Source organism: Gadus chalcogrammus, chromosome 9 (assembly GCF_026213295.1).
Source record: "Gadus chalcogrammus isolate NIFS_2021 chromosome 9, NIFS_Gcha_1.0, whole genome shotgun sequence".
NCBI lineage: Eukaryota > Metazoa > Chordata > Actinopteri > Gadiformes > Gadidae > Gadus > Gadus chalcogrammus.
The window spans coordinates 765,616-780,615 of NC_079420.1; the positions used below are offsets into that span (position 1 = coordinate 765,616).

The window sequence follows — 15,000 nt, forward strand, 5'->3', positions numbered from 1 at the left end:
ACACTTACCCTGGCGACTTATTGAATGTTGCTCTTTCACTACTTATGCCTTCTTCTGCTTACCGACATAATTCAGGATAAAACCTCAACTGAAATGCAGCTTCAAAATAACAGTATTCCTTCAGCCGTGTATTTCCTGAATCCAACCTCAACTGTATTTGTTTATGACTCAGTATGTTTCTGCCATCTGTATATCACACACACATACATATAAATGGCGTTGTTGAATGGATGTATGTTACTGAATCCCAAATCATGTCATATAGATAACATAAAACATTCTATATCTTATATATATATATATATCTATAGAGAGAGAGAGAGAGAGAGAGAGAGAGAGAGAGAGAGAGAGAGAGAGAGAGAGATATTATATATAACAACAAGAACATTGTGTGGAATCTGCTGTACACACTCCTTACCAATTGAATGAACACACTCACATTAGCGCATCCATATTTCAGTCCCTGAATATTGTACACACACCATAGCAGGCCAAACCTGCTAGGAGGATCCCCATTTGGCAAACCTTTCATGAAAGTGGCATTTAATCAGAATAAAGACTGGGGTCTATTAACCTGGCCTTTCTAAAAGGCTGGCTAATTGTTAACTCTCTGGCTAAGGGGTTGGATATAATGGGAGCCCTCCCTCAGGACAGCTTGGTGTCTCAGACTCCCTTCTCTGGCATTTAAACACCATTTGCATGATAACACTTTGTCTGCAGGGCCCACTTACAAACACTACGAAATAAGTGACGGATTGAGATGGCTATATTTCAGATGGAACGACCAAAGGGTAATTTTTAGTAGTAAACAGAAAGCTAAATACTTCAGATACTTGTGCAAATACTAGTCCAATGAAATAAACTCATGTACTTGAGTGTGCACAATGCAACAAAAACACAACACTTGGGCTGCATAAGCATTAAGCATGTGTGTCTTTACCCCGAATACAGGAGCGCCTCAGGGCTCTGTTCTCAGTCCCCTCCTGTACTCCTGTGTTTCCACATGACTGTGTGGCAACTAACATCTCAGATGTCATCATCAGATTTGCAAAAGGACACCATCGCCCTGGGTCTCATCACATAGCCATGAGACAGCCCACAGAGACAGCATTTGAATGGCCCGGCTACGTGGTGCCAAGACAACAACATTTCTTTCAACGTCTGCAAAATCAAAGAGATGATTGTGGACTTCAGGAAGCCGTGGGAGGGGGCATTACAGGAGCATTCAGCCGTAGACTACAAACTATTTCCCCTCACAGGCCATCAGGCTCCTGAGCGACCACCATTGCATCTGATTGGTCTTTATTTTATAATATATATATTTAGTATATTTCTGTTTTGAATAGTTCTATTTTATTATTCATAACATGGTCAACCCTGTGGTGTCGAAAGTATTCAAATGTCCAGATAGGTCCTGAGTTATACTGTGTATTTGAAAAAAACAACGTATTTGAGGCAAATGGATGCTACGACATACACACATAGACAGTCAAATGCACGCTGTAATCAGCCCAATTACAAACACATTTGATATTTTACATGTCCTGCATTACTGGGCAGCTACCTTTAGGTGGCAGCAGAATGGCAGTGCCTGGAGATGGAGTGAGAGTACATGGTGGTTTCTCTGAGATAATCCATTGACTTCATAAAGCAGGCTGTGAGATCAGCACTAAGGGCGGTCAGATGGAGTGTTGAGGAACCACTATGGATGATAACACAGCCTCATCTATATCATTCAGTGGTTTTAATCCTTGACACAACGTCTAACTGTGATTAAAAAAAAGGAGCTATCAAGGTAAGAAATCCATGTCAGTTTCAAGCCGTAATTAAGAATGAAATTTAAAATAAAACTCATTTTGGTCATTAAAGTATGCTTTTCTTGCAAGAGGCATTAGCAGCGAATCAAAGTGTTGAGGCGTGAAACGGAAGCACTCAGCCGGTTTAAGAGGGCACAGTGTCTGCAGAGAGCTACCTGTATGAGGTGAAGTTGTCGTAGGATCCCACAGTGTAGTGTCTGAACAGCCTCTTGGTACGGTCCTCTCGCGTCTCTGCAACACACAAAGGGACCATGATCAGTGACTAAATCAGACCACCTTGTTCTAACCCGGAGCAAATCGCACAAAAACATTTTTCCAGCACTAAAAACCTTTCTGGTGCTCTACAGATACTGTGTTTTGGTCTGCGAGTAGCAGAGGTCAGTGTTTTTCCTGTGTTTGTCTGAGCGATGGCACACACGACCACAGAGAACACATTCAGACATCATTATCACCACTTTCACTGACAAACACCTGAGCAACTCCCAAAAAACACAGTTGACAACAATGCAGTTGGAGTCTATCACCCAGTACCATTTTCCTTCGACGATGGCCATACACTCCTGCATTAAGCTCTGTACCCATGCTACCTTATGTGATAAGCGCCTGCCAGAAAATGCACAGATCATTCCCGCGCGATTCTCACTCCCACACTGCTGAGGCGTGTGTAGAGACAGCGCGTTGCCTTGGAGATGGAATCATTAGTGGTCCTGTCGTTCCATATAAAGGTTCTGTCATAGGAGAGGAGAAGGAGGAAGGAGGTAGGAGACAGATTGTAGAGCGAGCCTTGGGTGTCGAGCTTCTTGGAGGAGGGGGGCCAGGGTGTGAGCGGAGGGCAGCAGGGGTCAGAAGACGGCAGATGGAGAAGCAGAGTCAACAACGCCGCTTCTAGCTTATAAACTTAAACAGACTCTAAATAAAACTAAATCAAAGAGCCAAGAAAGAGAACCAAATGGACATAGTGTTCCAGGGTTTTGTGTGTGTGGTTGTGTGTGTGTGTGTGTGAGCGAGCGAGTGAGCGAGCGAGTGAGTGAGTGAGCGAGCGAGTGAGTGAGTGAGCGAGTGAGTGAGTGAGTGAGTGAGCGACTGACTGACTGACTGACTGACTGACTGACTGAGTGACTGAGTGACTGAGTTTGTGTGTATGTGTTTGAGTGTGTTTGTTTCTTTGTTTAAAAATGCATGTCGACCTATGTGTAGAGATGTAGTATGTATATCAATGGTGCTATTTAGCTGATGCTGTTATCCAAAGCAACTTACAGGGGATTCTGATAAATGTCATTAGGGAGGATGTAGGAGAAAGGTACACTACAGGGGAGACAGTCCATCACAGCAAGTACCCTTTATTTCAGGAGTTGAACACTTTCCAGCCCCCTATATATGTGTGTGTGCGTGTGTGTGCATGCGTGTGTGTGTTTGTGCATCTGTGAGTATGATATGCACTATCAGTCACTGGGTAATGCAACTAATTTATCAAGTCTGTCATGGTGACTGAATATATATTCAGGGTGCATTCACACCCACACACACACACACACACACACACACACACACACACACACACACACACACACACACACACACACACACACACACACACACACACACACACACACACACACACACACACACACACACACACATTAATGTGCAAAATTGCTTTGTAACAGCCGGCTGCCATGCCTATAGGCTCCATAACGCTGTACGGTGGCTTGTGGAAGCTGAACCCAGTCTCTGGGTACAGACAGTATAGAACCCTGGAGTCCACAGACAGACAGGCCTGTCTCCGTGATTCCACACAGAAGGGAAGGCCTGGCACCAGATGGAACCCATGGTCCAATCTGGATCAGCCCGACAGCATCTGGGACCGGGCTTTATGTGGATCAGTTGAGGGTGAATAGAGAGAAAGAGACAGAGACAGAGACAGAGAGAGAGAGAGAGAGAGAGAGAGAGAGAGAGAGAGAGAGAGAGAGAGAGAGAGAGAGAGAGAGACAGACAGACAGACAGACAGACAGACAGACAGACAGACAGACAGACAGACAGACAGACAGACAGACAGACAGACAGACAGACAGACAGTACTTAGACGCACTTAGATACACACACACACACACACACATTCAGTCACTCAGTCGCTGTCTTACTCGCTCACACACAGACACACACACACACACACACACATACACAGTGGTTATTTCCCATTGTTGTTGGCCCTGTGACCGGTCCAAACTGTTCCATTGTTCTACTACATCTCCGAAGTACAAAAACACTATGTGACTATTCAGCAATACATTTGTTTAAATCCATCAGATGAAAGACACATAGTCACAATCAATGTACGTTCGCCGTCGCCTAGCCACACTCAATCAATTCAAGATGCAAACCACTGTGTTTATAATTGAAGTGTCTAAAACAGACCAAGACAAAGACACAGTACGGTGTGGCGTGGTGTGGCTTGGTTCCCACTTGCACAGAATCACTTTCCCAGACGTTCCTCACACACTACGTGAGGGCTTGTGTGTCATATGTCTGTCAAGGTTTCTCCGAGCTCTCCTGCTAGGTGACATAGAGCTGACCCATTTTCACTTTCACTCTCTAACTCTCTCTGTCTCTCGGTGTATGGATGTGTGTCTCTCTAACACTCTCTCCCTCTATTTCTCAATATAATTTGATTAAATATGATTGCTTTATTGTCATGACTATAGATGTACCTATAGCTACATATTCATATAGAAGAGAAGGGATTTCTTTCGTCCTTCCAAATGGGATTTAAATACGCTCCCGATAGAGTCACGGTGACAGAGGGGACAGTGGCAGGAAAAGCAGACACAGAACAAAAACATCCGTTATCTGTGAGATTCAGTGTCCCTCTACTCACACACACACACACACACACACACACACACACACACACACACACACACACACACACACACACACACACACACACACACACACACACACACACACACACACACACACACACACGCACACACACACGAGGAGATCCAAACAGACAATACTATCAGTGGGATAATAGTCCAATTCAATGGCATCAATAATGCGCTGCTGAGATAGAAACTATAGCTGCTTGTTTGGCACCAGTGTGGTGTAGCGCAGGTCCGAAGGTGAGCCTGAGACAGAGAGTTTGGTTCAGCCAAGGTTCAGCCACTATTAAGACCCTCTGTTAATCATGACTGGCAGGCATGGGAAGTGCATACAGAGAGGAAGAGTTTCTTCCCATTCCGGTGGAACGAACAGGTTGTGTTCGGTGACTAAGTGCACAGGGTATTTTATTTACATGGGTTCCAAGGGACACTTTGCTACGGAACAGGACCATTGGATTTCGCTTCTGGCTCAATGATACTTGAATGTCGACTGAAGATGTTTGGGATCAATTATCATTTATGTGTGATCAGATATTTGGGGAAAAACACCATTTGTACGGTGAATGCCTTACTGTACTGTATTTATTCATGATGTTTTATATTTTCTTGCAGACATTTACTCTATTCTCTTTCTCCAAACATTTAGCTATGCAACTGTAAGTAGTTAAAATCATTTTGCCAATTAAATACGACCAACCTATTATTGTTCTGCAGGGCTTTGACTTGAGATTTTTCGATCGTTTTTCTTCCCCCGACAAAAGTCACAGAAACTCAACAAAAACCACGACCCCGGTGTGGGGGTCACAACTCCCCTCACCGGGGTGGGGGTCACAACTCCCCTCACCGGGGTGGGGGTCACAACTCCACTCACCGGGGTGGGGGTCACAACTCCACTCACCGGGGTGGGGGTCACGACGGTCGGCGCGAGGCCGCTGCGCCTTGACGACGGTTGCCATTGTGTCCATCCTGCTGCTGCTGCACAACAACAAAACCATCGCCACGACAACCGACGGCTCTGCCGATGGCCCCGGCGGTCCGCAACATTCCATGTCTCAGCAGAGCCGATCGCGGCCGCTTCCACGGCAACACGATGTTCTGACGACGCGGTGCCCCCCGGACACGGAGCGCCACCTCCTGACCCCCGAACGACCCCTCTCCTCCTGACCCTCCCCTGCCGTCCTCCCCCGGGCGGCGTGGGAGTCCTCCTCCTCATGCGGCTCCTGGACACTGCTCCCCCATTGCACCACTCGGCTCCTCCTCATCCACACTCCCGCTCTGTGATAGTGGCAGATTAGTGCTGACCGACACTCCTGGTGTTCATGTCCTCCACCGAGCTGCCTCGGCCCGGCGCTGTCTGGAAACACGCTACCAACACGTATGGACACCACACGCGCTCGCACGTCTACTGCTACCCCAGCCGCTCCCTTCCTCCCCGTCTCTCCTCTCCGGGAGTCGGTTGGCTCTGTTCTCTGACGTGTCGAGTTGTCTAAGAAGCGGACGCCCGGGACTATAAATACCTTTTTTAAATAAATACGTTTTTGTTTTCTAAAAAAAGAAAGGAGCCTTGAATAGTTAAACGATTTGAAGACGAGGCAAAATGAAGACAGCGTAGAGGCGCCTTTAAACACAGCGCCTGGGAGTCAAGGTCAAGATGAGTGCACATGTGTATTGTTAAGGCACGCACACCCACACACACAGACACACAAAGGCACGCACACACAGCGACTGGCTCGGAGGAACATGGGCAGAAACAAAAAAGTGTGACATACATGGAGCTAAAAAGTGAGACAGTGAACGAGAGGGGAGCAGCGAGAGTGAACGAGAGTGAATAGAGACTGATGGAGGGATAGACTGCACTCACACTCAAGAAGAGTGAGTGCACGATATAGAAAGAGGAGGAGTGTGTTTAGTCATGGCCAGTAGAACGGCATGTCCATGTACTTCCGTGCGGGTGTGTGTGTGTGTGTGAGTGTGCGTGTTTGTGTATGTGTGTGTGTGTGTGCATGTTTGTGTGTGTGTGTGTGTGTGTGTGTGTGTGTGTGTGTGTGTGTGTGTGTGTGTGTGTGTGTGCGTGTGTGCGTGTGTCTGAAAGGCCTGTTGTTACCCAGTGTGCCTCCTTGTCAAACGTGATTTGTATTGACGACACAGCAGTGGGCTGCTTAAGCTTTGATTCACTGTTCAAATAGTGCTGCCATCTATTATGATTTGATATGGATCAGTCCTCACACACACACACACACACACACACACACACACACACACACACACACACACACACACACACACACACACACACACACACACACACACACACACACACACACACACAGGGAGAGAGAGAGAGAGAGAGAGAGAGAGAGAGAGAGAGAGAGAGAGAGAGATAGAAAGAGAGAGAGAGAGAGAGAGAGAGAGAGAGAGAGAGAGAGAGAGATAGAGAGAGAGAGAGAGAGAGAGGGAGATAGAGACAGAGACAGAGAGAGAGAGAGAGAGAGAGAGTACGAGTGAGAGAGTCAGAGTGAGAGAGGGTCAAGTACAAGAGGTGGCTCCACACACTTCACTGATTTCTGATTAAAAGGTGAGAAGAGGACATCACTCTGTCTTACCTGTCACTAAAAAAGAAGCCAACACACACACACACTCCTAGCAAACAAACAAGCACAAAAAGGTACACATACACATATATATGAACACAAACACAGGAACCACACAATGCATACAATCTTCATTGAACACATCACACACCCAACACACGCACGCACGCACACACGCACGCACGCACGCACGCACGCACGCACGCACGCACGCACGCACGCACGCACGCACGCACGCACGCACGCACGCACGCACGCACGCACGCACGCACGCACGCACGCACGCACACACACACACACACACACACACACACACACACACACACACACACACACACACACACACACACACACACACACACACACACACACACACACACACACACACACACACACGCCAACACCCACACACGTTAAATGTATAGGCAGACAACATAACGGATCTCCATTACAGAAAAAGAGAAGGCATCCTGAATTGGCAACCAATAACACAGACTCAGCTAAAGTTCACCACCAAAGGCACATCTTCCAGCTGGTGCTTTATACCTCTCTCTCTATCTCCTTCCCTCTCCCACATTCTCTCTCCTACACTCTGTCTTCTCCCCCTCTCCTAGACTCTCTCCTCTCCTAATCGGTCTCCTCTCCTAGACTCTCTCCTCTCCTAATCGGTCTCCTCTCCTAGACTCTCTCCTCTCCTAATCGGTCTCCTCTCCTAGACTCTCTCCTCTCCTAATCGGTCTCCTCTCCTAGACTCTCTCCTCTCCTTCTCTCTCCAAGCTCTTCTATTCTCGTCTCCTTCTCCTCTCTCTCTCTGTATCTCCCTTACTCTCCCTCTCTCCCTCTCTTACACACTCTCCCTCACTGTCTTCTTCTAATAAGATGGATTAGTTGGCTATGGCAATCTACCTGCTGACTCCACACACTTACACTTAGCACAGTCCACAATTACCTTGCATGTGGGTGTAGGTGTGTTCGTGTGTGTGTGTGTGTGTGTGTATATGTGTGTATCTGGGTATATGTGCGTAGGTGATTATATGTGCGTGCCTGTGAGTCTGAGAGAGCATGTGTGGCTGTGTGTATCTTTCCTTGGCACTTGCATGTGTGTAAAAGAAGATACTATCTGATTTGCATAATCCTGCTTCCTGCCCTGCTCCCCACTCAACCCATTAAATGCACTCGTTACCGGATCACAAACGGGCCTGCAGTCAGTTCCAAATGAGAGACAACAGCTCATTAAAATTCACTTTTATACCTTGTTAGCTAATTTCTTCAATTATATTCTGTCTCTTGAACAATACAATTCATTTTTCATTCAAATATGTTCAGCTCATGCCACCCTCAAATATATAGTAATGCAAAACTGTTTGAAAGGACATCCGCAAATTGTTCGTGCCTCGGCCGAAACCGACGGCCACCCCAGCAGCATTCTGTACCAGTTGCAGGCGAGCGTTGGCAGACCCGCTAACCCCCAGATAAAGAGCAGGGCAGTAATCCAGCCGGGTGGCCACAAAGACGTGGATTACTATTTCAAAGTGCTGTTAAATCATAGTGATATAGTCATATTGCCATCATATTGACACCAAACACATCTTTAGAGACCATTTTGTCCAAAAAGGTCACCAGGATAACTAAGGAGACCAAAGCGTAGACTAATATATAATTTGGTTTACAAACGACATGAGGCTGGCAGATTTTCCTCCTACAGAGCATCGCCATTGTTTACAATTTTCGCAAACAGCAGTGGGAACCAAAGCAGATCCATATTTGGCACATTGAAGCTGGGATTTGAATGGAAGCCTTGCACCAGGTTATGGCTTAGTCATCATATTTTTTTATAAATAATATAACTGTCAATCTGGACCACTTAAAATACATAATATGGGGATTAGCTTAGACACCAAGATCTTAACCCTAAGAAGAGGGTTCGGGTGGCTCCGAAGTCATTTCTCTGTTGCGACCAACAGCAAACCTCCTAAAGGTCCCCAGAGGAAGTGCATAGTCTCTGCTGCCTGAGTCTCACTAACAAACAGTCCATGAAAAAGGAGCTCTCTGTTTTGTGCCTTGTTTGTTACCGGTTCACTTTAACAGATGTCCAGAGCATCAACGACAACCATTCCTTAGTCCTGGGCCGAATCCACGTAGACGGTGTCTTTTACATTGCTAAGAGTTTTTTTTTTGGCATCTCTGACCTTGTTAACACATTGGCCAGTTGAAATGGTTATAAGCACCAGCCATCACACTGCCTTTGGAGAAGAGATAGGGATGCCCGTCACTATTAAGGTGAAAATGAGCTTGAACATCCGGATGTAAACACAAGAGACATCAGAGCAAAACATAGAGATAAGATAAGATGGAGAAAGGGAGATTTACAAGACAAAAGGGGAGATTGTGGAGAGGGAATGAATAGTTGAAGGACAGGGAAAATACAATTGGGTCAGAGCGAGAGAGAGCGAGCGAGAGGGAGAGCGAGCGAGAGGGAGAGCGAGCGAGAGGGAGAAAGAGCGAGAGGGAGAAAGAGCGTGCAAGAGAGGGACAAAGAGAGAGAGACGAGCACAGAGATGGGCGATGGAGTGTAGGGACAGGTGTCACCGACCCGACAGCCAACTTCCTGTCAGAGGGACGTAGCGCCTGTCAAGCGCTCCAGCGGCAGAGTGAAACACAGCCTACACTCACCCTCTCACCGCCACTGGCAGAGTGAAACACACTCACCCTCTCACCGCCACTGGCAGAGTGAAACACACTCACCCTCTCACCGCCACTGGCAGAGTGAAACACACTCACCCTCTCACCGCCACTGGCAGAGTGAAACACAGCCTACACTCACCCTCTCACCGCCACTGGCAGAGTGAAACACACTCACCCTCTCACCGCCACTGGCAGAGTGAAACACACTCACCCTCTCACCGCCACTGGCAGAGTGAAACACACTCACCCTCTCACCGCCACTGGCAGAGTGAAACACACTCACCCTCTCACCGCCACTGGCAGAGTGAAACACACTCACCCTCTCACCGCCACTGGCAGAGTGAAACACACTCACCCTCTCACCGCCACTGGCAGAGTGAAACACACTCACCCTCTCACCGCCACTGGCAGAGTGAAACACACTCACCCTCTCACCGCCACTGGCAGAGTGAAACACAGCCTACCCTCACCCTCTCACCGCCACTGGCAGAGTGAAACACAGCCTACACTCACCCTCTCAACGCCACTGGCAGAGTGAAACACACTCACCCTCTCACCGCCACTGGCAGAGTGAAACACACTCACCCTCTCACTGCCACTGGCAGAGTGAAACACAGCCTACACTCACCCTCTCACCGCCACTGGCAGAGTGAAACACACACTCACCCTCTCACCGCCACTGGCAGAGTGAAACACACACTCACCCTCTCACCGCCACTGGCAGAGTGAAACACACTCACCCTCTCACCGCCACTGGCAGAGTGAAACACACTCACCCTCTCACCGCCACTGGCAGAGTGAAACACACTCACCCTCTCACCGCCACTGGCAGAGTGAAACACACTCACCCTCTCACCGCCACTGGCAGAGTGAAACACACTCACCCTCTCAACGCCACTGGCAGAGTGAAACACACTCACCCTCTCACGCCCACTGGCAGAGTGAAACACACTCACCCTCTCACCGCCACTGGCAGAGTGAAACACACTCACCCTCTCACCGCCACTGGCAGAGTGAAACACACTCACCCTCTCACCGCCACTGGCAGAGTGAAACACACTCACCCTCTCACTGCCACTGGCAGAGTGAAACACAGCCTACACTCGCCCTCTCACCGCCACTGGCAGAGTGAAACACACTCACCCTCTCACCGCCACTGGCAGAGTGAAACACACTCACCCTCTCACCGCCACTGGCAGAGTGAAACACACTCACCCTCTCACCGCCACTGGCAGAGTGAAACACACTCACCCTCTCACCGCCACTGGCAGAGTGAAACACAGCCTACACTCACCCTCTCACCGCCACTGGCAGAGTGAAACACACTCACCCTCTCACCGCCACTGGCAGAGTGAAACACAGCCTACACTCACCCTCTCACCGCCACTGGCAGAGTGAAACACACTCACCCTCTCACCTCCAGTGAAACACACTCACCCTCTCACCGCCACTGGCAGAGTGAAACACACTCACCCTCTCACCGCCACTGGCAGAGTGAAACACACTCACCCTCTCACCGCCACTGGCAGAGTGAAACACACTCACCCTCTCACTGCCACTGGCAGAGTGAAACACACTCACCCTCTCACCGCCACTGGCAGAGTGAAACACACTCACCCTCTCACCGCCACTGGCAGAGTGAAACACACTCACCCTCTCACCGCCACTGGCAGAGTGAAACACACTCACCCTCTCACCGCCACTGGCAGAGTGAAACACACTCACCCTCTCACCGCCACTGGCAGAGTGAAACACACTCACCCTCTCACCGCCACTGGCAGAGTGAAACACACTCACCCTCTCACCGCCACTGGCAGAGTGAAACACACTCACCCTCTCACTGCCACTGGCAGAGTGAAACACAGCCTACACTCGCCCTCTCACCGCCACTGGCAGAGTGAAACACACTCACCCTCTCACCGCCACTGGCAGAGTGAAACACACTCACCCTCTCACCGCCACTGGCAGAGTGAAACACACTCACCCTCTCACCGCCACTGGCAGAGTGAAACACACTCACCCTCTCACCGCCACTGGCAGAGTGAAACACAGCCTACACTCACCCTCTCACCGCCACTGGCAGAGTGAAACACACTCACCCTCTCACCGCCACTGGCAGAGTGAAACACAGCCTACACTCACCCTCTCACCGCCACTGGCAGAGTGAAACACACTCACCCTCTCACCTCCAGTGAAACACACTCACCCTCTCACCGCCACTGGCAGAGTGAAACACACTCACCCTCTCACCGCCACTGGCAGAGTGAAACACACTCACCCTCTCACCGCCACTGGCAGAGTGAAACACACTCACCCTCTCACTGCCACTGGCAGAGTGAAACACACTCACCCTCTCACCGCCACTGGCAGAGTGAAACACACTCACCCTCTCACCGCCACTGGCAGAGTGAAACACACTCACCCTCTCACCGCCACTGGCAGAGTGAAACACACTCACCCTCTCACCGCCACTGGCAGAGTGAAACACACTCACCCTCTCACCGCCACTGGCAGAGTGAAACACACTCACCCTCTCACCGCCACTGGCAGAGTGAAACACAGGCTACACTCACTCTCTGAAACAGAGTCTTTATCTTTTAGAAATTGTTTCTGGCCTTTAGGGCAGCCTCTATCACACTTTTGATATCCTAATACAAGCATGTGCAAACAAAAATGCTAACAATAATGAGTGAGAAAAGGAGAGAGTCACTTGTAGGCTACGGTCTTCCTAATTATATGGTTATAGGAGAATTTAAATTACCTTCTTATTTAGAAATGGTACTTGGAAATGTGTCACACGCTCTTACACACCTATGTGCACGTGCTTGTGTGTGTGTGTGTGTGTGTGTGTGTGTGTGTGTGTGTGTGTGTGTGTGTGTATGTGTGTGTGTGCACGTTTTACACTTCGGGTTTGTGACATTGGGTATTGCGGACAATGTTTTCTCAGGTGATCTCCTGAATATAAACCGGCAGCAGCCTAGTAATTACTATCGACATCCTTCTCTGGGATGATTGATGACAGGGAGTCATGCTTTAAAAAGAACATAGAGTCTTGAAAGCGGTCACACAATGCAAGTGACGCGTCTTAACATTTTGAAAGCATTTTTTTTTAATGAAGAAGTGAACCCAGCCATAACCAGAGTTTGCTTTGCCATTATTGCTTTCTATAAACCCAGAGGAACAGATAATATGTTGCACTATAGCTGTGCCATGTCCTAGAGCCTTGATTCGTGGCGCCATGCTTCGCTACACCATGCAATGCTTCCCCAAATTACACGCAGCTTCTCGGTGTGTGACCCACTTCAGGTTCAGTTTTCCACACTAAAAATAGGTTTGACCATAAGGGCAGGAAAATGCTCCCACTCAGATCCATGGCCCCCCCACCTGTTCCAACCCTCAACCTCAGGCTTTGGGACTAATCTCCAGGCTCCAGCTTGCTTCTGTCTCACTCACTTGGAAAGAGTGACTTTAACCCTCAAGCTAGCACTATAGGGTTTATCTCATATGTGCCATGAAGGATGTGTCTGACCCCGTTGAGGATGTGTCTCACAAATAAAGAGTGAGTTTAATTTCCTTCAAAGCCAATGGAAATCCAAGGTATGTCACTCTCTATGAATCTTGAGTGTCACTCTCTATGAAGGGTGATATCACTCTCTTGGTAGGGAAAGTCGAACATTCTCTGAAGAGTGACAACCTACTCTCGGAAGGGTGATCTCAGTCCATTGATCATGAGTCGTACTCATGATCAATGGATCAAAGGGGGATATTCTCTCAGAAGGAGTATCTCATTCTTTGTAAATATCACTCTGCAAGTCTCACTCTGTCTGAAGGGTGACCTCACTCTCTGTGAAGGGCAAGTCTCACTCTATCTGAAGGGTGACCTCACTCTCTGTGAAGGGCAAGTCTCACTCTATCTGTAGGGTGACCTCACTCTCTGTGAAGGGCAAGTCTCACTCTGTCTGAAGGGTGATCTCACTCTCTGTGAAGGGCAAGTCTCACTCTGTCTGAAGGGTGATCTCACTCTCTGTGAAGGGCAAGTCTCACTCTGTCTGAAGGGTGATCTCACTCTCTGTGAAGGGCAAGTCTCACTCTATCTGAAGGGTGATCTCTGGGTCCCTGCTGCTGCGGCAAACCAGCTGTTTAAGCATTCCGGTGGAGTACGGAGACACTCTCAAACTTCTTAATGGGCAGGCTATAAATAGCCCTGGCTGGATTTGACTGGGCTTAATCTCATAGCTGTGAGTCATTCAACTGAGCTGCAGGGAGGGGAGAGAGGGGGGCAAGGAAAGCAGAGAGATGAAATAAAAGTTGAGAGCATTTTGTAAGGATGCAATATCGAGTGGGCAGCTTTTTGATTTGTCCATTCTCGTGAGTGCGTCCTTATCGACGAGTCAGATTTGAAAGAAGCCTGAAAGCGGACGTGGATAATTGAACTAAGCGGGGGGATGACTGATGTCTCTAATACCCCCAGAATGGGTTCTGTTCCGGCTTCTAGAAAAATCAAAAAATAAATTGGTTCGGTACCTGTAAAGTCGGCTCGAAGCTGGAACCCCAACAAACAGGCTTTCCCTGACCTGACGTGCAAACCATGACGACATCCGTGGGATTGTCACGCTCTACAGGTTGGGGACAGAGCACGGTAAAGAATTGCCATGGCTGTTTACTTCCGGTGTGCATTGACGACGCGTTTATGACACCACGGTTCGCTCCAGACTGGTGGAAACCTCGGCTGGTTTGCTACATAGCACCGAGGTAACAAGTATCCTGAACTAAACCAGTTCAAGAACCAGAGCTAATGTGGTTGAAAGGGCTATCAGTATAGCGTCTATAGCTGTACCACGGCCTGTTTCAAACGACTTGCTCCCAGCAGTCTGCTGGCATCATTAAGAGAGGTAGATCACGCTCTGATCATTATCTCCTCCATGAACGCACATAAACATCTCCCATTAACCTCTAAATATGCATTTAAGCATTGTGTGTGATTGTGTGTGTGTGTGTGTGGGTGTGTGTGTGTGTTTGTGT

At 48.5% G+C, this 15,000-nt stretch overlaps 1 protein-coding gene across 1 annotated transcript in view; it reads right to left on the bottom strand.

Annotated features, from left to right (window-relative positions):
* The window catches only part of shank3a (SH3 and multiple ankyrin repeat domains 3a), a 155,489-nt gene that overhangs the window by 26,404 nt on the left and 114,085 nt on the right, over positions 1-15,000 (bottom strand). Inside the window, exon 11 of the mRNA XM_056598683.1 lies at positions 1,973-2,048. Coding sequence (XP_056454658.1) covers positions 1,973-2,048 — 76 coding nt within the window. The remainder of the gene's footprint in view (positions 1-1,972; positions 2,049-15,000) is intronic.